This window comes from Notothenia rossii, assembly GCF_949606895.1.
Source record: "Notothenia rossii genome assembly, chromosome: 6".
NCBI lineage: Eukaryota > Metazoa > Chordata > Actinopteri > Perciformes > Nototheniidae > Notothenia > Notothenia rossii.
Genome location: NC_136909.1, coordinates 67963640 through 67988404, shown reverse-complemented (window position 1 = coordinate 67988404; position 24765 = coordinate 67963640). Strand labels below are relative to the sequence as shown.

Genomic DNA, 24765 nt, shown 5'->3' with positions numbered 1-24765 from the left:
TTGCAATTTTTGTAGAAATCTAAAGCCTTGGGTGTGAGAAAAAGGCAATAAACGTATATAATATTTTGTTTGTATTCAGGTTCAAATAGGACGCATTAAGCGGCCACAACCCAATTTTTCTTTATTCCACCCATTCCATGCTGTGCCCTCAATCCTCTTCTCTCACACCTGCTTGAACCTGCTTTGAATTTTAATGGTTTTTCTCAGATGCAAATGATTATTTTGCATCATATCCTCTGAAGTTAATAGCTTGCAACAGAGCACCGTGGAAAGCCTCTCTGTCTTGCCACTCATTAAAAAGACATGTAAATTGTACTTATCACCTTCTCGGTGGTGTGACCCAACCTCCCAGGCATAATTTGATATCTGACATACTCTTTCCCCAACTGGAAAGCATTTATTCTTGATGCTGATTGAAATTGCGGCCTCAGATTGGATATTAAGCTGCACATCTCCAGGTGTCATCCTTTGGGTCATTGCGATTGTTATGCTTGCAGTTCCCTTTCCAAATAACACATCACATATCAAGATTTATTTCCTAACTGGATTAAACAAATCCACCCTCTTCAGAGGAGCTGCATCCCTGAAATAAGGTGCAGTAATACTGATGTCCAGAGACAACATCTGAATATGACTCAACCTGAATATCAGCTTGAATAACATAAAACGGGCACACACATTTTGTGATACGAGTGGTTTGGGACCTCAAGGTGACTGCATAATGGATTTCATGCTCATTTTACCCCATCTTCTAATTGATTTATATCACTGTCACGGAATAATGTGACCTTAATGGTTTGTCTTGTTTACATTCATTTACAGTAATAGCATCTCTGACATTACCCTTGATATCTGAAACTATCATCTAGACAGTTTTATAATGGGCCAGTCAATGAAAACTATTATTGCAAGAACAATACAAATTTAAGAAAACGTAATACTGCATGACAGAGGTCAATTCGAACTGACTTTAATATTTGACTAAGAAACAAATCATCTCACAGATTAGTCTTCAGCGCTACCCAGATTTACCACTTTATTTCAAGCTGTAAAAGACAACTACCTTATTTGAGAAACAGTGGTGTCTCAGTTCCTTGTTTGACAATTTACATTAAAAAATGCGACAAGCTATTTTTATTTTAGGCATCAAGACTAAAACAGTGACTGGAGAATAACAACTGGCAGTAATACTACAGACTGGATCTGATGAATGGTGAACTGTTACTAAAGCTAAAACAATAAGTAAATGAAAGGGATAGTTAGACATCTTGGGAAATCAGCCCGGAGTTAGCTGAGAAGATCGATGCCACTATATGTCTGTTAAATACAGAAAAACAGCCAGCAGCCGGTCAGAGGTCACTAAATCCAGACAAAAAGTAGTCTGGCACATAACTTCCATAAAAGCACAGTTTCTGTTGTTACACTAAGTTTTAAAACACAGTATAGTGTGTAGGGTAGTGAGCTTTTGAAGGAAGATAGATTGTGTAACGACAGAGCCAGGCCAGCTGTCTTCCCCCATGCTAAGCTAACTAGCTGCTGGCTTGAGCTTCATATTTTTAGGACAGATGTAACAGTTATTGACATTTTCCAACTGATTCTAATTAATAAAGCATCAGAGCTTTAATGATATGATATCTATTAACTTAGTTTTCCTTTTTTGAGCAAAACTCACCAGTTAGTTAGTATAATGTTAGTTAGTGTAAGTTATAAAATATTCAAATTCTTTGTTGCTGGTTGATAAACCGCACTATACTAGAGTTTACTGATAGACTTATATTTCCTATGATTGACATATAATGATTTCTCTTGAAGCCCTCAAAAGAAAGAATCAACCTCTAATACTACACTGTCACATTTTTATTTCTCTTTTTGCAGACTCCAGGAGCAGGAGCAGGCATTGAATCTGTCCATCAAGGAAGCCACTGCTAAAGTAAGCCACTGTTCCTCTGACCCGATTAAATCCATAGCAGCTCATCCTCCCCTCAGCATGCCAACAACGACTGAATATGTGTGAATATGTAATGACTAGTAAGTCAAACTAGAAAGCATGTACTGTGTCCCAACGTCTGTGTATAAAATATGCATACATATTGTTAGAGTCTGTATTATACAAGTTATTTATTTGAGAAGGCAGAGAATTGTCCATAGTTGCATGTAAGAGTCATGTAAGAGCTCTCGTCTTTCACAAAAAATCTATCACATGTTTGGGGGAATTCTTATGGCTATAAGCATGTGAATTAGTTCCATATTGATTTAATTTAAGCAGTTTTTCTTTCACTTTTTAGCAGCTACAGCCAGTAGATTTGATAGGTGTATGTTAAGTTAGATATCTGTTAAGCCAGCACTGCTTTGTGCGGTTTTCTTGTGCGTGTATTCCTTTGCATGCTTCCCTTTCAATGTGCTGTGGGTTTTTCCTCTCACTAATCTCCATACATACCTACTGTTTATCTCTGCAGCTAAAAAAAGATAGAAGCAGCAGAAACCCATATGAGTGGTGGTTTTAGGGTAGTGGGAGTGAGGCACAGCTCTTACGGTGTCCTTCAGGAAGCGATCATCAAATGGTTTGTCGAAGCTGCAACTGCACCTTTATGGAACATGCAGTCTTTCCACAAGTCACACTTTTACCTCAATTTCAAGATAGTGTGTTTCTTGAAATGACTTCTATTTGACAGAGGAGACTGTAAGAAATGGTGGCGAGAGAGAATTATGATAGCAGGATTCAAACACATTATTTTGCAGTTACGTATATGGCATGTGCTTTAACCACTCAGCTACCAAGGCGGTATAAGATTCTCCATTGTTGAATTGACGTGTGTTGCTAAATTAGACATATCCACCATGTGCACGGCACACCTGCTGTGACAAATTAAATTGCCATGAAAGTAGCTTTCACTTTCTCAATCGACTTCTCCAAAATTGACAAATAGCCTGAGATTTTGAAATCAAATCACCAATGTCAGAAATTTGACAGTTTGGAAAGCACTCCGGTGCAGTTTCCACTTCATGTAAAGCATGAAATAAAATTATGCAAGGCTGTTTGAAGAAAATAAAAAAACAGTTTTCTGTATTTCATTGGCAAGAGAACTCCCTGGAGATGTTCTGCCTCAGATATTTGACGGCCTTTTCAAAGTGTAGCACAAAACTGTCTCAGATTTAAGAGGAAAATGCGTGAGAAAATCCAAATCCCTTGGAGTGTTGAAAATACTTCCTCAAAGGAAGGAGATGCATCATGGGTATTGTATCTGGCAGTCACTCAAAGTGAATGCATTAGACAGAAGAGAGGTTTAAAGGGCAGACTGAGGGCAGATGGGGGGCAGACAGGCTGTATCTGAAGCCATCAACTCCTCTGTGAATACAGCCGAGCTAAGGTGCTGCATCCCCATCAGGACCGTGACATTCAGGGCCTTTTCCCTCTCTCTGACATTCTAATGGCATCTTTTATGGAGATTTCACATTTCCGTGTCAGTCCATGTGAAAGGCGACGTAGTCTCTTTATTTCTAAAGGTTATGGACAAGGTAACACATTGGCGTTGATGCTCTGCTGTGTATTCAAAGCAGGGCAAGCACAGGAGGACGGAAATGAATCTGTATGGTCTTATAAGAATAAGTGTCAGAAAAGAAAATGAAAGCGGAATTGGAAATAAACTGTGCATCCTGTGGGATCCATGTGTCTGCAAAGGTTTTGTTAGTTACCGCCCTCCCCCCCGGCTCTTTTCTCAGCCTCTTCTTCTCCTCCTTTTCCCCAGGTGGTCATGAGTCAGAGGCTGGGCAGCAGCCTGCGGAGGAAAGTAAGCGAGACAGAAACTCAGCTTTTGGCACTGCATGAAGCCAAACTGGCGGCCATCTCAGGTAACTCCCCGCTTAACCATCAATTCATACATTTCCCGTCTTCTATTTAACTCATTTACTGAAATCGTCGACCATTAGCTTCACCTAATGACGCTATTAATGATCGTGGCGCTCATTAATGGGCGTTGTAAGCTTAATGTTCTCCTGTGATGCGCTGCTGCAGGTAATGACTTCAGCAGTGCCAAGGAGATGAAGGCTGAGATGAAGGCGGTGTACCTTGAGCGGGACAGACTGGATGCTTTGGCCAAGAGGCTACACAGCCTGAGCTCGGGGAGCAGCCAGGAGCTGGCCAGGATGAAGGAGCAGCGGCAGCAGTTCAGGCAGGAGCTGGGGCAGAGGGAGGCCCAGCACGGTGAGTCAGTCTACACCACGATAACGCAGACTGTTTTCATCCCAAACGAGAAGTGGTGCTGCTGTGGGCAATACAATCCATTCTCTCACCCAAATGAAAACAGGAGAATTTAGGATTGCGCTCTTTCCAGTGTTCTTACCAGGGAGCAGTAATGTAGACTGAGTGGTGAGCTGATGTGTATTCCACCTGGCCGAGCAAAAGCTGCAAATACAACCTAACTTTCTAGCCTTTTATGGGGCAATCAAAAATTCATCTTTGTCCCTTTAAACCTGCAAATACTAATTGTTGGCCACTTGGGGGAAGTGGAAACACAACACTGACATATACACTTTCTAAGTTGATTTGAAGGCAGGAGTTAACACATCCAGCAATTACAAAGGAACATTATCATTATTTTAAAGACCCTGTCTGCCTGGCAAATGTCCAACCCTAACTCTTAGTTCCTTTTGAGGTAATCGAAGGGGAAATATATAAACCAAAATAAATGCACTGTTATCAAAATAAACTCAGGAGTCCTAAGCATTTTCCTGCCCACTGAGACTGGAAAACGTTTGTTGTATTCTGTTGAAAGGGACCTCTGTCTTTCTTTAAGTACACCTTTTAAATATCAATTGAAGTGTGCATCATGAAAGCTCTTTGGAAGACAAGACCTCTCTTGATGTTGCTCCACGCTGGGAGGACGTCAATAGACTATGACTTTTCTCCCAAATGAGGGAGAAATGATCGGCTGTCAGTAGGGAGTCAGCATCAAATGAGTTACCGGCAGGATTGGCAGTTGTTGAGAGGGAGGGAGGATGGGGGCTTGTGGGAAGGGGAAATGAGCTTTAGATTGTGTGAAGTAGCCAATTACCTCCAAGCTACTCAGTGCATACATGAGGTATAAGCACAAGAACACTCTCCAACTACAGGAGATCTGAATGCTGCTTAAAAGAAGGACCCACTTTTGTATAGAAGAAGGAGGGGGTAGATTGGTTTGGCCTCCTGGCACTGGCAAAGAAATAAATGGACTTTGACAGCACCACCTGCAGTGCTACTCTCTCAAGTCCATCAATCACAGGGAATTTTTCTTTAAAAAAGGGTCACTTTACTCTCTGAGGCACTGAGACGGCAGTGCGCTGAGATGGAAGGAAGGGGAGCGGTGAAGTGATGAGAAAAAAAGCAGAGACTGAAGCTCTGCATCGGGCGCCACCTGCAACCAGAAGTTGGGCAATCAGCTATCCACTGTTATCTACACCATTAAGGCCTGTGGCTGCAGCATGACTATTACTGTCGACCTATTGTATTGTCTCGAATGCACCCATGCTGCCACTAGGGAGCACCCTTTCATTGTTTCAGTTAGGCTCAGTTGCTTCACGTTTTTAATAGGGTATAAGGCATATATTTGGTATTTTTTATAATTTAAGGTCCACAACTTAATGTTACTGTTGAAAATAACAAATAGCAAATGATGTGCCTTGTACTCTAACCATTCTGCATGAAAATCCGCCAGATATTTGATGTTAAATAACAGTCCTGAACTTGACTTGCCAAACAACCAGGGATTACTTTTTCGTAACAACAACGAAAGACCTGTTCAAGTTCCCGTCAGTATCCTCAATGCAAGGCATGCCTCACACAGAATTACTATTACACAGAATGAGGCAGCTCTCAGGGACACAGAGGCTGAACAATAAGTGGCATGCTAAATGTTCGGGCTAAACAAAGGAACAGGAATAGGTGACAAAGGCTCCTCGAATTAAAGAAGAGACGGCAAATTAATGATTGGTTGCGCGGTGTGCTCAAGTGGGCGTGCACAATGTGGCAGCAGGCGCAATTTCACAATGCGATGCCGACAACAAGCAAGGGGCTCATTAAACTGTCAACCTTTTTGGTAATAAGGGGCTGGCACATGCTAGCTGGAAAGTGATAGCCAACAACCAGCACATTAGCATTTCTTTAGCTAGAGGGGATTAGAAATTACTGTCTACTTCAAAGTCAAGATGGCCATCCTTTTGGTTCCTGAGGCATTTCTAGCACATCTTTATGACACTTGTGTCTTCTTATAACGAGGAAACCATATGGCTGTTCTTGAAAGGTCCTATTGTCATGAGCTCTAAAGAAACCTAGTTCACCTGATACCTCCATGCACATGCATCCACTTAAACCACGCAGCTTTAGCTTGTTGAACATCTCCGCCCAGCGTACTTTGTGGTGTGTTTTTTTTTTTTGGCCTGGGAGCCATTAAGTCCTTAATTGCCATTGACGCGAGTGCTGATGAATACCAAACCCATTATAGCCGGAGGTTTGATTCCCTGCGGAGAGTATAATTTTGTCCCCAAGAGAGATCTGGAGTGATACTAAATTTACAAATAAATAATTGAAGAGCTGAGTAAATGACCCCCAGGAGTGAGGACATTCAAATGGGGAGGCAGTGTCGGTGTGTGTTCCCTTTTGATTTATACAAGTATTCTGCCAATGCTTATTTAATGCTTTTGTTTGTATGCAGGCGGTATATTCTGTAGCAGGTAATTTGGCCCTCTGCGGTATAGGAGTTTGTCTTCTCCACATGGCTCCACTAAAACACATCTTATTCGTTTTTTGCTTCATCTTCACCATATATTATTCTTCATACAGATCCCACTTCGGTGTCATCTCTGTCTTGAGTGTCAACTCAACTGTGCATATGATTAAAAAGTTGAAGTGTACATCAAAATACTGCATCTATGTGTTATTAAACAATTGCAATTTCCTCTTAATGGAGAGCCAATAATAAAGACAAGGACATATATGATTTATTCATGACTGTGCCTCTTTCAGGGTGCTTCTGTTGAGAACATGATGGAACATATGACAGCTCTTCTCCTAAAGAGTGTCTGAATGATTGAGAGCGGTGTAGTGGTTAAGTGGACCTGAGAGAATGTTTCCTTTTTTTTTATTCTTTGAAATTTTGGTAGTATTCATTTTTCCTGAGATTCAGAAGAAGATGTCATTCTGTTGTTAGTATCAAAGTGTCCATATCCATCAGCATAACTTTAAAAACAAAGAGAAGTTGATTGAGGTACTGCTGCAATAGTTCCCACTACATAACTGTTTGTTTGTAGCCTAGCAACATGTCAGTTTACTGCTTTGTTCCAGATTGAAACGGCTAAACAACTACTGGTTCATAATTACACATTAGATATTGTGTAACATTTGTAATTAGTAAAGTTGCCAAGCTAACACACTAAACACAGATGGTAAACACAGGAATTAAAGTGTTAGCATTGCTATTGTGAACTAATTAGTATGTATGATCACATTACCATAAAGCAGCTAGCATGGCTAGTTTAAACAAAAACTTTAATTGAGGTGGCATATTCAGAAGAGTATTTTTTGGCGGAAAAACACGTTATTTCTCTTGTGCTGATGTGGTTTCTCAAAAATATGCTAAAGAAATAATAAGATGCCACTTAAACAGAGCAGGATTTTGAGCGGGTGAGCTGTTGAGATAGCATTTTTAAGTATTTATGGTTGCACATTTTGGGACAGTACTCCATGGTTTAGCTTCATAGTTTTATTTTTCAGCCTGCCCAGAACAAAGTAAGTCAGAGTCTCTTCTAAACAAACTGAGTTTACTGAGTTTTACTTGAGTTATAAGGAAAGAGGATGTCAAAGATTTCAGTCATTCAGCAATTCAGTATCAAGAACTGAAATATATTTATCCACCCAAGCAGATTCTCTACACACAAACTACATTTTTGTCAAATTATTAATTTTTGTAGTGCATTTGGGCATAGCCCCACAATATGTAGCATGCCAACATAAATACGTGAACTGCTATGCTATGTCCCACAGCCTAAAGCATCATTGCCTATTGAGTGTCCGTCTGAGATATCTGCCTGTCCCTCCTCCAGTAAGTTCAGAGACGTTCATACAATCTGAGTGTCAGCACATGCTAACTGGGTGTTTGTGTTACCTGCAGTGCTGTTGCACTCAAGCAGCTCTAGCTGAGCTTAAACACATTAATCACAGTCGGTGCCTTCAACTCAATTATAAAAGATACACAATTTATCTTCTGCCCTATTATGCGTTAGGCTTTTATAACACGCATATCAGCAGTGCTGTGTTAGCACGGAGCCGCCTCTAATTTGTTCGTCAACACGAAGGCCTCACAGAGGCTGGGTGCCTTTATTGTTAGGCAAAGAAGAAATGGCTGCATTATTCACTTACAATTAGAGAGCTGTTCAAATGTTCATAACTCAGCAGCAAATCTAAACACCTGGCCATCGTTAAATTCTGCAGGCTCATTAAAGCCCATTGCTTCATCATCGGGAACTGTGCGATACATCTGCTCCATTTGCTTTGTCTGTTTGATTGTAATCATCAGCTTTATCGTTTTTATCAACTTTGTGGTTAAGTAATTGTCTTTTCATTAGAATAATTAATGAGTATTTTGACCAATATTAAGCAAATGGCTTTTTTTGCAACATCCAGTAACACATTCTCATCATCTGTCAAGTGTGTGTCACTTATGTTTGCGTTATGAATAGGGCTGTCAAACGATTACAATTTTTAATCAGATTAATCACAGCTTAAAAATTAATTAATCATGATTAATCACCATTCGAACTATGTCCAAAATATGCCATTTCTTTATGTATATTGTTGTGGGAATGGAAAGATAAATGAAAGAAGTCGGATATATATATATATATATATATATATATATATATACAGTGTTGGGCAAGTTACTTCCAAAATGTAATATATTACATATTACTTATTACTCTCTTTTGAAAGTAATAAGTTACATTACAATATTACTGTCTCTGAAATGTAATGAGTTACACTACTTTAGTTACTTTTTAGTTACTTTCACCAAAATAACCGCAAAAGAATAGCTAGGTATTTTAAATGCTAAAATGTAGTTTAGTGCAGCTCATTATGCATCCAGTGAAGGGCAATGTGGTATAGCATAACAACTGTGTAGGCCCTTAAGGCTACTAACAACTTGTATTACAGGGCTTAGTTGAATACTCGATTCTGATTGTAAATTCTTAACATGTGACACATTGTTAATACAGCAGTACAGACCGCTGTCAAGGACTATAATGAAGGTTAACATATTGTAAATCAAGGCAAATATTATTTAAACCATGCTCATGGTTTGAAATGGCAAACATTGAAAGGCAAAAGTATTATTAAAACCATGTAGCCTACTACATCATCACCTTGGTCCCATCATATACGCTGGGAAGAGAATATTTACTGTGCTTGAAAACTGGTATCACATCATCATGTGAGGTTGAATTTGTGACCTGGAGAACATTTCAGCTGCAACATCAGCTCGTTGATAATAAGCTTGGGATATGAGATATTTTTTTAGCCATTCGTGGTGAAGGCATCTGTGCTATTGTATGCATTATTTTTGACCCAACATTTCTAAAGGATATCAGAATATGGTACTATTTTCACATGAATATTCTAGCCATTGTCTATTTTTATACCACAAGCTGCAAAATGACCGCCTTACCCCACTGTACAGGCGGGTAGTTGTTTAGATATACCTGGCACCTGCGGGCCGCAGAGGGGCGGCGTAGTTTCGGGCGACGAAGACTGCTGCTCCGGGGCTGGCGAGTCAGGCGGGAGTAAGCTAGTGTCCACAACGGAGGGTAACGTGATGTCCGCATCTGACCTGTTGCTACTGTCTGCAGTAGATGCAGTGTTGCTGGCGTTTAGTGATGGTTGCTTTAACCATTTTCGTATAAATGATTATCCACAGATCAGATGTGTGTCACTGCTGTGGAAGCACTTTGGAAATGATGCACGCGCAGCGGAGCAGGTCACGTGCACCTGACACAATTTGTTGTTAGTATTTTTCGCTACGTTCTCTTTTTTGAATGGTTGCATAACGTTCAACTTCCCCGAAGATCTCGACGCGAAGCCTGAAGGGTAAACACCAGGTTTACTAATCTACCCGCACAATTTGTCCGGTGTCGGAATGTCTCGCTATGTTAGTACATTCTTAAAAAACAAAACACCATTTAATTTCGGGTTAAAATGTGTAGTAACTGCGTTACTGAGCATTGTAACGGGTAATATATTACCCACATTTCATTAGTAATGCGTTACATTACTTCGTTACAACAAGAAGTAATATATTACTGTAACTCCGTTACTTTTGTAACGCGTTACACCCAACACTGTATATATATATACATTTTTCTGTGTGTCAAAATGAAAGACAGCACCTATCAATCATCAAACCGTGGGGTCTTAATTCATTACGTGTTAATTTCTATCAGCTGATCACAGAGCGTGAACGTTGTGATCAGCTGTTTTAGCGCAGTTCTCCAGTGAAGGGGGGGGGAGTCTCCCTCCGCAGCTGGTTGGCGTAGTTTTGGCCCAATTCCGTTGTACAGACCGACGTTAACAGCAGCCCTGTCTGTGCACACGGAGACCGAGGTTGCGTTCGAATAGTCCATTTAGCTTAGGAACCTTCCTAACCGAGTGAAATGACCCGGAAGTCCCTCAGTGGCAGCCATGATAAGTGCCGTTCGAATTATCTAGAATGATAGGAAAGGAGGTTTCAAACTTCCTTTAAAACCTCCTTTAGCTTAGGAACCACTGCACCTCCCTAACCGAAAGGAGAGGAGAAAATGCTGCCCCACAATGCCTTGCGGCCGCAGCATTTGATGTCACACAACAGTCGGCCGTTCACGGACACAAACGATTATGACGGAGAAATTATATAATGAAAGTTACGGTGCTTATTAAGCATTTTAAAACGTATGTGGTAAGTTGCCAAAGTGCTTTGTTTTGAACGTTCATCAGTATTATAATCAAAAAGAGAAATATGAACGTTAGTTTTTACTGAAATGATCAAATAAAGTCAACATTTCACTGAGCTGTGTGGGGTTTGTTCAACTTTTAAAAGATGTTTGAATGGTGATATACACAGTGATAGGTGTTAAAGACTAACGTTTATAATAAATACATTTGTATTGATTTTAAGATATTTTCATAGTTCATACAATCATACGTATTGGGATCATTTTGTATTAATGTGGACCGGAGGGAGAGGGTGACGAGAATAAGTTTCACTTTCATTTTTTATTTCAATTCCAATTTTGGTCATGAAGAATATGTTTCTCTGTTGTTCATAAAGCATAAAGCAACAGCATCAGAGCACGGTGCAGAGTCTCTAGATGAGTCCGTCGTTCTTATTAAACATCCATGTTGTAGTCCGCTGTATAGAAAACTGTAGTTTCCATAGTTTCCCCACAGCACCAGACGAACACAATGACTTCCGCTAGTGAAACACGTCGGATAGTGAAAGTGCATTCGGATTCTCTAAAGCACCGCAGTCTCTTCTCCTAAATCCTTTTGAATTCTCCTATCCACTATCCCTTAACCCCGTGACGTTTCACTCAGAGATCAAGGAATAGGAGATAGGGTTAGAACTTAGGAGCTGATTTTTAAACTATCCGAACGCAACCCGACTCTGTCGTCCGGTGATCTAACCGCCTTCTGGAAAAGCTTCACAAGTACGTCGGTACGCAAATGCGCTTTGTGACACAAGTGACGGTATGCATTTCAGATTGTTGGCACGCATGCGTACCTGCGTACCAGTTATGTGCACCTGTGCACCCCTGGGTTGCGTTCCGATAATCAAAAAATCAGCTCCTAAATTCTAACCCCATCTTCTATTCCTTGACCTCTGAGTGAAACGTCACGGGGTTAAGGGATAGTGGATAGGAGAATTCAAAAGGATTTAGGAGAAGAGACTGCGGTGCTTTAGAGAATCCGAATGCACTTTCACTATCCGACGTGTTTATGATTCGCCAGCGGACGTCATTTTGTGCGTCTGTCCTGTGAATCCTGTAAATCTTCGCTTCGCTTCCCCACAATGCAGTTCGGCGAAAAGCGAGGCAAAGTGACGTCACTCCCATTCAAAGTCAATGGGCAGAGAAGCGTTGGAAGATTTTTTTAAAGCTGCTGTGTGGATTCAAAAGTTCTGCAATGTTCAACTTTTGAAGCTGAGCTGGAAGCGTCAGCCAATCAAATCCCGTTTATGCAAATCTGACAGTACAAGCGCTAGCCAATCAAACCGCGTGCAAGCTGGGAGAGCCAGACCGCAGTTCATTTCCTCATATTCCAAACGAGAAATTACGGTAGCAAATCACTCGGTTCTTTACGACCAGAACTATTCACCGGGATACAAACCGGAGGAACCAGGCATGGAGGGAGGTGGCAGAGACAGTGGGTGAAACTGGTAGGTTTTCACCTGTTTGGGGATTTTATATCCAGTTTACTTCGTTTAAACATTGCTAGCAAGCATAGACAGTATCTTTAGCCAGCATGGAATGTAGCATAAAATAGCACCATAGACATTAATCTCATACATGTTCATCGTAGCCCTTCCCGCTGACACTTTACCTCTGCCACATCATAGACTATATTCATCACATTAATGCACACAATGTCATACTCCTTTCTGCACATATTCTGAGTGGAGAAGAACCAGGGTTTTTTGCTTTGTATGTCGGGGGCGGGATATTCATGTGATTGGTTGTTTGTCGCAAAAATCCCCAAGCTCTCAGACACGCCCAGCTCCAAGATTTTTAAGATTTTTTAAAAGCTGATGTGGACGTACCATAAATCCTGTAAATCTTCGCTTCGCTTCCCCACAATGCAGTTCGGCGAAAAGCGAGGCAAAGTGACGTCACTCCCATTCAAAGTCAATGGGCAGAGAAGCGTTGGAAGCGTTGGAAGATTTTTTTAAAGCTGCTGTGTGGACGTACCGTTACGGTACGTCCACACAGCAGCTTAAAAAAAATCTTAGGGAGGTCCAGTGGTTCCTAAGCTAAAGGAGGTTATAAAGGAAATTTGAAACCTCCTTTCCTATCATTTAGAGAATTGGAACGGCACTTAACATGGCTGCCACTGAGGTACTTCCGGGTCATTTCACTCGGTTAGGAAGGTTCCTAAACTAAATGGACTATTGGAACGCAACCCTGTACTACAGCAAATGTATTCTCCGTCGGGACTTCCTGCAACAACACCACGCCGTTATCTTGATTCTGATTGGCCAGAAGACATTATCAAAGATGTTCTATTGAGAAGACGATCACTACGTGACAAAAGTTTTCAAAACCGTTTCTGGTCTTCAGTATTTCCAGACAAGTGGCTACTGAAATCAATCTTACTAACTGCTGTCTGTGCAATTCTCGGTGCGAGTTGGCGGACTTTATTTTGATTACTTTAACATAATTTTTCATGGTGGGGCTAAGGTGGTTCTCAAAGTACCTGGGGGGCGCAGAGGCATGCCAGGGGGGGGCGCGAGAGACCAGGAGGAAAAATCGTTATAAAAAAATAAAATAAAATAAAAAACAAAAGAATCATAATTTGAAAAATTATTGATTTGAAAATAATATGATGCAGTACTATTACATCTGGGTCTCTGTGTTTCATTAAAGCTTGGCTCTGTGTGTGTGTGTGTGTGTGTGGAACGAGACATTTTGCGCACCGGCACCAGAGATCGTTGTTGTTAGCTTCTGGTGCTAGCGTGCTACGCTAACTGATATAAGGAGTTTTTTCAACAACAAAGTGGAGGAGAGCTCTCCTGTCAGACTGAGAGACTCAGTGAGCTTAAGGACTCTCTCAGTGTTATCTCAGTGGGTCTCAAACGTTTTGGTCACCATTCATGTAAACAACTATTTCCGAGGCACACGTTTATATGATCATTATAGTTATAAAAAAATAAGAGAATAAATGAAAAACAGGTATGAAATACTATATGACAGTAAAACAATAATAAAGTTTAAAAGGGTGATTTGTAAAATATCCATAAAGAAAAAGAAAATCTGTTTACAGTTCTGTTTCAAATGGGTGTTGAGAGATGTATCCATAGATCTCTTCATTTTGCTCTCAAAGTGCACCAGATTGATGCTTTTAACTTCAATATTTAAAAATAAATCTTCCCGGAGGAGCTTGCCCCTGGACCTCCCTATGTGAGGTCCACACACCACCTATAAAAATAGCACTTGACCCCTGCTTACAACTATATGCAGTGAGCTGATTATCGAGCCTTCATTGTAACTGTCACACTGTGTATACGCGTGGGGAGTATTGCAGTAGAAAATTCCACTGTAGCGCCCGGGACATTAATGGGAAACCCTAAATGTTTGAGCACACTATGAAACGTCAAGCTACCCCACAGCACTCCCAAAGGAAATCTCTGGCGCCGCCACTGAGCCTGACTTGTGTTGGGGGGTCCGGACTTTTTTTTTTCTCCAAAGGGGGGGCCTGACAGAAAAAGTTTAAGAACCACTGGGCTAAGCCATTTCTTGGTATGGGTGTAGCCTACCCCAGCCATACCCTGGCGCTGCCACTGGTGGGATGTATGGGGCGGGCCATTCTGCACATGCGTTAAATGCGTTAAATATTTTAACGCAATTAATTCAAAAAAGGAATTACCGCCGTTAACGCGATAATTTTGACAGCATTAGTTATGAATGAATGGCCCCTTCGATTTTGGCCGGGGTCTTTGGCAGCAATCAGTGATGTTAAGCGCCTGCTGAGATCAGTGGTGTGAGGGGAGGCTGAGCTCATGAATTTTCCAGTGCAGGCTCGGTGAATGCCTTTGTGAGGTTCCCTCAACACCAAATATAGTGTTGCATGTATCAGGGAGTAACAGACTGCCTCTCTTCTTTATGAGCTTTTTAGTGCCGATTTTATTCGCATGGTCTGCCAATGACAGCAGCCTCCCGCAGACTTACAGGAAGTGGCAATATCACCCGGTGCTCTGGTTCCACTCAGCGCAGGAGGAGGCTCTGCTGCTTGATGTCTTGTCCCATTCTATAAAGAAAAGATTATTTTCATCTGTCACGCCAGAAGAGGCTCACTAGTTTTGCCACCGGTTGGCATGGCGACAGCATGGCACACTGCCTCACAGTATCAGCATAGATAGAAATATTGAGTTAACAGTTAATACACTCAAGTCTGCATCTCTCCTCTGTACATGCTCTTCATCATAGACTGTATCTATTCCTCACAGTATAATATTTCTAAATCTGGCTCTTGTTTGAGCCTTAGTCATCTCACATCTGTACATGCTCTTTGCCATCTGAAGTCAGGCTTAATGCCCTCCATGTATAATTCAATGGTTTTCTCCTTGAACGCTGCCTACCAGAGCTGGCATGAAGGGAAGTTGACACGGGAGACTCTGTCAGGTGGGATAGGATCTCACATAGCAATTAGAGGCGTGGTAAGTGAGCTGTCTGGTCCATGCAGAGCAGATATGTGATAGCTTCTCCTCCTTCCTCCACCCTCTGATTGAGAAGATTTGGCCACTTTGAATGGAAATGACTGAGCCAAGATCTCGCTTCCTGTGGCTGTGACACACACATACCAAATAAATAACCTGACTATATCCATCTCATTTCTTCCCCAAAGTATAAAAAGGAATACGTGTATGAGTGTGTGTCACAGTCACTTAGGCTTTTTTCTTCCACCCCCCGCTGTGCAAGCTCCCAGCTTGTCTCATCCTGGAGCTGATGCTGTCTAATAACCACCATCAAGACAATGATACAAATTATATTTCAAAACTCAGTGTGATTCAGAACACCCAATTAGGTGACTTTCTCTCTGTGTGAGCGAGCTAAGTGTCTTCCAACAACTTTTGGCTTATCTTTCTTTAAAATGTAACACCTTCTGCTTCATCGTCGGTTTTTAAAGGGATATGTTAGTATTAATGATTCTACTCTACTATTTTTGGAAATATGTTTTTGGCTTTATTACATAGCTTTATTTGAGAAATTAGATAGCACGATCACCTAACATTACAATTTGAAGCTATACATTTTGGTGACCTTAGTTTACCCAAAAACATGAAAATTAGGGAAAGCTTAGCGAGCCAGCACCACAGTAAAGCTGACTAATTAACTTGTTCTTTTAATGTTTGCAAAAACCAAAGTGTGTTTCACACTGCTTGTTTCTTGGCTTGCAGTAACTTCCTTAAACTGTCCTTGGGTAATTGTTTAGTAACTGTTGGCGGCCAAGAAGTAGTCGCCTAACACGCCCATGAAACCATAACGTTTCACTTTTACACAATATTTGTTGTACAAATTAAGAAAATAAGATACGTGTTGATTAGGCTTTGAGCTCTACGTCTCTGGAAGAATCTCTCACTGCACAAGCACTGCTGATATTTATATATATTTGTTTTCTTTTCACTGTGACCTCTCTACTTTACATTGAGATCAGTGTGTATGTGTGTATATGTTTTACTCCATATTTTGTGTTTTCTTTTCTGCTGTTGTTTTTTAATTACTTGTGTACAGGGACAGTGTGCTCTAAATTAAACTTACATTAAAGTGTGATTAGTACACTTTAGAGTTGCTTGTATGGATATTTAGTTTGGTAAAAGGCATGTTAGCTGTTTTAATTTTAACATTGCTGCTAAGCTAACCAGCTGCAGTCTGTAGCTTTATATTTAATGGTGTTGATCTTCTCTTATAACTTTTGGCCAAGAAAGCAAATACATCTATATTCCAAATGTGGAACAAATATTATATATTTTCCCTCTCAGTGTGTTTAACATTGTCAAAACAGATAAAAGTACAACATATTTTGCAGGAGAATAGCACTGATAAAGTAATGTCTGAAAAATAGCCCAATGTACCCCACCAGAGTGTGGGAAAGCACTAATTCTCATGTTGAGTTGTACAGATGCTGGGATGGGAAAATTCTTTAGGACAGCTTGTTGTGAGTGTGGATTTCAGTGGGAAGAAGGAGGAGGGTAGTATCAAACATTATAGCCTGTGTGCGCATATATATGCACCCCACAATTTGATATAAGTGCATCCTATTGTGTTCAAAGACCTGCCGCTGCGGGGGGCATATTCTCATGTTTCATACATGAGCTCATTAGCGGCGTTCAGATTGCCCTCCTCCCCATCCTGACTAACACCCAGCCAGCCTGCGTCTGCCTCCTCAGGCACAGCTCACTTCTGGCAGGAGGGCGCAGGAAGCAACAGAAGCTATCTATCCAACTTCATGCCGCACAGAAAATCTGGCGCTGTATAAGGACCTATGCCATGTTAGAATCCCCTTTTATCCTCAGGCCGTCTCCAATTGTATCCCCTCTCGGAGCAGTGGGAATGATCTTTCCTCGATTGTGTGTTTGTCTTAAGAGAGAGCCAGCTGGGCCTTTGTACTGTACTGCACTGTTGCAGGTTCTCAGCGTAAGGCACAGCCCATATATAAAATAGCTAATGACAATTCAGTTTTAATCGTATTAGAGCTGTGATTTGTTGCTAGGTTACCCCATCATGGCTAATAAAAGTATGAGTAACAGGCTGTTGTTCCCTCTGCTCCTCTCCATGCAGAAAGCCGGCTCAAAGAGAACACTACCGAGTACATCAGGCTTTTGGAGGACAGATTACAAAGGTAAGAATGTTTTCTGCCATTTCAATTTTTTTGTAGAAACATAATAGAAAAAAACAAACCAAACGGATATACAGAACAACAGGCTCCAAGGAATTCCTCCAGCCTTGGCTGTCCTCTAACCAGAACACCACCCTTCCACCCCCCAAATAAATCACCTCAGCCGCCACATCATGCACTCACACCTTTTTATTATGCCGTTTTCTCCCAGAGCTTCTTTCTCACATTTCACTCCGTCTCTCACCTGCACAATTTGTCTTCCTCTTCCCACCTTCTCACATATTGTCTTTACCTGTTATTTTCTATACCTCCACTTCAGCTCAGTTTCCACCCCTCCGTCTGTGTAAACTATTTTAGACAAAACATCAAAATATCTCCACTGTTTCTATCTGCGTCTCAGCGGCCCTAAATCACAGAGGACAGGTCTGTTGTGTTGCGGGTGGTCGCCCAGCACGTCTGACTGTTACACAACAGGATTGTGATGTACTGAGAGGCTGACTTTTTTTCTAACTGCGCATGTGGGACAGAGTCAGGCAGAAACTTATCTTACTCTGCAGCATTAAAGATTCATTTCGGTTTTACATATGGAAAATAGATACGAGTTTTTTGTGTACACCACATGAGGTGTGCTTTGTACCGAGTTTGTTCTTCCTAAACGTTCAGAGGGGAAAGGTTATTCTGTCTAGACTTGTTTTGAGCCTGGAAAAGCCTATATTTTCAGAAATCCTGTTTATCTGCTCTCCCCATGTTTTTGTTTGTTGTTTTTGTGAGAGGGGGTGGATTTCTGTGTTGCATGCTTAGAGAGGCAGGGTCACGTCTTTTGGATGGGAGCCAGAAGCCAGTCTCATTCTGCAGTACTGTTTGTTGTTGAGGGTTACACAGGCTGCAGCTCTGCTTGGTCAAGGAGTAACATGGCTGCGATCTCAGTGCCCAGCAGGGAGGAAAGGCCGGGACCTTTTCAGTCACTAGGGCAGATGGCCGCTTTGTGTTTTGATTTGAAAGTTGTTGAGAGTATCTGTCTATGCAATGACAGAAGAGGTAGACTAGAAGAAGTATTTTACAGACTGGGTACAACCACAGCATATATAGACTCATCACACCATAACAAGCCTCCAACTCAGAAACTTTAAAAGAAATGTGCACGGCAAAGTTATATCAACAGGAAAAACTTGCAATGGCTTCGACCAACTACGCAAATGCCTCCATGCATTTGTGAATTCACACACACTTGACCGCCATGCCAAGTTGTGGCCTGCTTGGTCACAATGAGAAATGTTTGGACTGACCGACAAATAGGGTGATCTATTGTATACAACTGCTGGTGGCAGCCTCAAAAGAGTGGTCAAATGACTTTAATTTTGCACTACTGTATGAACTTATCAAAATATGCTGTATCTTACTTGTAACGGAGGTGATCTCTGGGCCCATAGATCTCGGCCTCTGTTACGGATTGTGTAGTTTTGTAGGTGGTGAAATGTTATTAGTTTGTGCATCTGTCTGTGTTTTAGTTTGTCTGTCTCTGTTTGCTGGTTTATGTTAAAAGTGTTCCCCTTCCCCCATGTCTGTGGCTGTTGATTGTGTGCACCTGGTGCCCTGTGTTTGCTCCTCCCCTCACCTGTGTCTTGTTAGTCTGTGGGTGTATTTAGGTGCTGTCTCTTGTGAGAGTGGTAGTGTGTGTGAGATCCTGGTGCCTGCAGGCTGTGCTCAATGAAACCACAGCAGGATTGAGGCTGTGTGTGTCATATCATATGTATGGTGTAATAAATGCCGACACCAGGTTGTATTTTGGACGTTCTGCCTCTGCCTCTGCCTCCTTGCTTGGTCTGGGCCGCTCAACGGTCAGTCTCACAATTGGTGTCAGAAGTGGGATTGACCAAGTGAGGAGGTGAGAGTGATGGAGGAACTGAGGGAGATGATGAGGTCACTCCTGCAGCTTCAGGCAGCCGGTGAGCAGTGGTTCGCATGGGTACTGGAACGGGAATCCAGAATAGGAGAGGAAAGGAGACTCCGGATGCAAGACGACCGATTAGCTAAAGGCTCGACGGGCACTAACTCTGCTGTTGGGGCATCAAAGATCCTGCCGGAGAACTGGAAAGTGATGCGAGAGCAGACAGAGGAGATGCGCTTAGTGGAGGAGGCGAAGCCCATCATGGAGCGTCAGCTGCTGGAGGAGCTGGACAGACAGAGACAGCGACAGGCAGAGCTCACGGCCCAGAAGGCCAGAAAGGAGAAAGAAAAATCGAAGCTGGAGCGAGCGGCAGCCAGGGAGCTGGAGAAGGTCAACAGCAGCCTACAGCGTCACCTGCATCGCAGCACGGAGGAGAAGGAGGAGCACCAGAGGGAGTTCATCAGCAGGAAGGGGCAGATAGCCACTCTGATGCAGCGTCAGCAGTTCCGGGCGGACCCCGCTCAGCTGGAGAGGAAGAATCGCATCACCAAAAGGAAGAAAGGGAAGCTTCCTTCTGACTTCACGCCCCCCCCTGAGGAAACCATGCTACGCAAGGGGAAGCATAAACCTTGCAGGGAAGCCAAGGTTTTCAAGACACTGTGCTTCCGTGGGAGAGGGGTAAGGAAATGTAACGGAGGTGATCTCTGGGCCCATAGATCTCGGCCTCTGTTACGGATTGTGTAGTTTTGTAGGTGGTGAAATTTAATTTAGTTTTGTGCATCTGTCTGTGTTTTTAGTTTGTCTGTCTCTGTTTGCTGGTTTATGTTAAAAGTGTTCCCCTTCCCCCATGTCTGTGGCTGTTGATTGTGTGCACCTGGTACCCCTGTGTTTGCTCCTCCCCTCACCTGTGTCTTAGTCTGTGGGTGTATTTAGGTGCTGTGTCTTGTGAGAGTGGTAGTGTGTGTGAGATCCTGGTGCCTGCAGGCTGTGCTCAATGAAACCACAGCAGGATTGAGGCTGTGTGTGTCATATCATATGTATGGTGTAATAAATGCCCACACCGGGTTGTATTTTGGACGTTCTGCCTCTGCCTCCTTGCTTGGTCTGGGCCGCTCAACGGTCAGTCTCACATTACTATTCCCAGATTGCAGCTCAATGCCCGTGTATACTCTTCCTGCCTGGTAAACGCCTATGTGTTTCCACCCTTCCAGTTTGTATAACAGCTAAAAGCAACGGCTAAATACCATGTCTTATAATGTAATGAAATAACATAAACACACAATGTCACAAACACTTGAACACTAGAAATGTCAGATAAAATGTGGCCACCAAAGGGGAATTTATCTTCAAAGACTAAGAGCAATCTATAGAGCTGCTGGTCACAGGCAGAAGTCTCCAAGCCCAAACTGAGTTAACCCCGATGACATCATCATGAAAAGAGTACTTCTGATCTTCATGTGTAAATTAGTGACCTTTAAATAACTATATCAGTAAAGGATTTAATGCTAAACCTGTGAGATTTTAAATCCAGGAAGCCTTTTTAAGTCAACCAATATTAATACAACTATAATGCATTAGTAAAGGCCGGCTACTGGTTGTTTATATCCTGTGATCCTACCTTTTAGTTTCACCATCAGATAACTGATCACATGTATCTAACATCACTTTTGAAGAACAAATCACATTGAAGGGACAGCTTCTTGGGCATTGGGTACTGTAAACTACTTTTTCTGCCCATCACATTCTATATGCTGTACATACATTGGCTCTCCAGCTTTGCATCAGCGTATTTCACCAGAGGCAGTCCACATCAAATTACAAATGCAGCTTTACTTCCCGGGCGAGGACCAGTAGCTCCCCCCAGGCCCAGTCTGGCACAGTGACACATATTCGGCAAGATTGAACGGCCAATTGTCACCACATGTGCACATACACACACATACACACACACATTTGGATAGCCGCATGCACCCATCACCCACTGTAAATTTGATCACTCTAATGTACATTACTGTTGATGGAGTGCAGTGGTGATGGGAGGTGAGGGGGAGAAGGGAGGACAGAGGCAGATTAGTACTGGTGAGATGTCTCGTCTCCGTGGAGACGGATGGTGTTGAAAAAAACAATTATCTCTTCTTTGCTAAAGACTAGAACAGGATGTTAGAGCAGCACAGATGCTGTAAGTGTGTCACCAGAACAAAAAAAAACATTTTATTCAGATTAGCAGCAGCGCACACTTGTTAATACATTATGTAGATGTTTAATTAGGAAATGCATTTTGAATATTTCCTACATTTACTGTATGCACTCTTCTGTTGAGATTTGGATGTCATTTATCATATTTAATGGACACAATGCAACTGGTGTAGAAGTCATTAAAATTGCGAGCCTCGAAGAAGGGTGTGAAAAAACCCCTCTCTTATCACTCTTAACGTACACAACTGTGAATGTACACAACAGTGAATGTACACAACAGTGAATGTACACAACAGTGTTTCTAACAAAGGGACATTGGTTGCTCAGCTTTCAGCTGTAAAACCTCCCCAGACACCAAGCCACCCACCTTACAAACCTTTCAGTTCACCATCACACCTCATAAGGTAGTCACCCCCATGCATTTCCCTGTAGTATTAGCACCTCTCCGCGGCAGGTGTTATTTGAAATGTTGCATGTTTTAGGCGAACATGTTAACGTCTCCTTTTGGCTTAAAAGGTGTGGATTTCTATTGTGCTCATGGCTTTTGGGGATGCTTGAAATCAGAAGCGCTGGCATTAAACTACAGGTGAAAGTTGCATTAATTTCATTTTTATTCAGGGTAGTAGTAGGCAGGGAAATTAGTTATCTTTAGATAGCAAAAAATCAAATCCAGCTGTGACTGACGATAGACGCTGTTAGTCATTTGTTTTCATGTGTGACACGTGAAGATGCTGCTGAAGATGGAGCTGAACAAATGATCTGATTCTGGGTGGAGTTCAGAATACTTCTCCCTCTGGAGAGGTCTAACTACACCTACTGTCAGCAGCAGGACCGGACCACTGCTCCTTCCTACCAGTTTTATTTATAATCCTTCCTCTGCCTGTCTGCACGTAATGCCTTAAGGAGAAAGAGCAGTCCTGTCAGTCAGCAGTCCCATAGGGGGAGTCGGAGGGGGGGGTGAGAGACTGTAGAAAGAGTGTGCCTGCCTGTCTCTCCTTCTTATTACTGTGCCGTCAGCGGAGCAGCACGCCCACACACTGCCACTGTCAGATGGCAGGCCGAGCGGCTGCCACCAATTAACCCCAGAGCGAGGTTCTTACCGACGGGCACCAGGAGGCCAGCATCACAGAGATGCTTAGAAGCTGACGTGTTGTCTGCATTATCAGAACAAAGAACCCTAATGCCAATGCCACTAACTTTTAACAAATTGTGTTTGTCGTTGAAGAGAAGCCATTGTGATAGATGAGGCCCGCTTTGACATTTTTGGAGGATTGTACGATTGCAGACTGAATCCCCACAGAGGATGATTTATGAGTATGTGTGTAAGTTAACACATGTGTGCCCACCCATAACTGTGTGTGTGCACTTCAGAAGAGACAAATAACAATGGCATGGCTCACTGGGTGCGTCCCCACTTTAGCAGCATTCAGAAGCGGCGGCGTTGAGTAGCGAATTGGCGAGGGCAAGGGCGCCGAGCGGAGCAATTTTTCTATTGTCTATGTGCCAAATGAAGGTTAGAGAACGGCTGAGAGGCGTGCGTTGGCAGCCTTTTCAGGCAGGAGATGGGCTGGAAAACAAGTGGCATTCAATTTTCAGGGGGCCCTCATCACCGTGAGAGAGTGGAAGCAGCAGAGGGAGAGATTAAACAATATTATTGTTTGATCGTTTTTTTGCTTTTGAGTTTTGTTTACGTATGATGGGGAACGAGCAATTTATCAAATCTAACTGCACAGCAAGGAGGCACTCTACAGGTGAAAATAGTGAATATATTATCAGGGCTTATACGGTATATAACTGTGTGCTTGGAGTATGGAATCCGTCAATGTGAGAATGACGGATTGTGACAGAGAACCTCCTCCTGGGTTGGGAAATGGGCAAAAACAAAGAGATTGTAGACATTTCTTCTTCTTACTGCATGGACATAACCCTCGTCTCTGTCCCTGCATCCTGTCAGCTTTAGTTTGTATTCCTGGATACATAGCTCCTAGCAAAGATACATTTCTGCTCTTTAGTGTTGAACATTAGCATTTGCATTTCTCTCAAACCATAATAAATGGCAGAATTGTTAAGATCAATGGGACTGGTTATTTAAATGTACCCCAAGAGCTTAGTTATTTGGGAGGGGATTTGTTATCTAAAGGTCACTGAAAGAAGGAGAATAAAAATGCATTTTTGAAAAGGTCAGAGGTCTCAAATTTGAGCCAGTACAGGAGTTTTCATTTAACGTTAATGGTGAAAAAGGAGTGATGTTATGAATGGAGAACAAATGTCCCTCCCCTCAGCTGAACCGTCACCATGCTGGACTGTCAGATACCAAAAAGTGTCTGCTGTACTCTTGCTTTCACACAGGGACCAGCTCAACCTAAATAATGGAACAATGGACGGAGAAGTCTACCGGTCAGTGACCCGTGTCGCTCATTTTCTGAATAATACATTCAATCACATGTAACAGCTTTAATTGTCCTCCTCAGTTTTTACTCCTGAAGCTTCCATTGGGGGTGTCACAAGGGTCAGGGCAGGGAGAGTGAGAAAGGATGACGGATAGTAACTCACTGAGTAGATAAACAAAAAGCAATGTTCCTGTCCTCCCCCTGAACTCCTGCTCACTGACCCCAGCACAGATGATCACATCCAGGCTCTCTCTTCTTTCTCTTTGAAGAAAAGGGCAGCCTACAAAGAAGACATTCACTCACATTACATCCTCTGAATGGACTTACAACTCCCCTCATCACTCTTTTGTCAGTGCTTTATCATAGAGATGTTAATAAAGATGTCCTTTAATGTGCCTTTACAACTACTTAGCTCAGATGCACTTCGGTGTATTTTCAGTTTTTTCATTTATTTTGTGCATCGTACCAACTATTCTTTACTATTCTATACGATACAAAACTATAAATCTTGTGAGCATGCTTACTTTTTATCTGCATGATAAAAAGAAGATAAGACAAGATATGTTAATTAACATTACTACATTTTATTTCATCGTCTTTTTGTTTTTACAGACATTTTGTATAACACACTTTTTCTTAAGGCAATATCGTCAGTAGAGGAATTTCAATATCTCCAAACCATA

General features: G+C 42.1%; 1 protein-coding gene across 4 annotated transcripts in view; it reads left to right on the top strand.

Moving 5' to 3' along the window:
• disc1 (DISC1 scaffold protein) overlaps positions 1–24765 on the top strand; it is a 54434-nt gene that overhangs the window by 16204 nt on the left and 13465 nt on the right. For all 4 annotated transcript variants that reach the window (XR_013809278.1, XM_079687289.1, XM_079687288.1 and 1 more), the window contains exons 7-10: positions 1876–1930; positions 3747–3849; positions 4013–4201; positions 17551–17611. Coding sequence is in view for 3 of the 4 variants with exons in the window: in XM_079687289.1 (XP_079543415.1) it covers positions 1876–1930; positions 3747–3849; positions 4013–4201; positions 17551–17611 (408 nt within the window). In the remaining variant the exon portion in view is untranslated. The remainder of the gene's footprint in view (positions 1–1875; positions 1931–3746; positions 3850–4012; positions 4202–17550; positions 17612–24765) is intronic.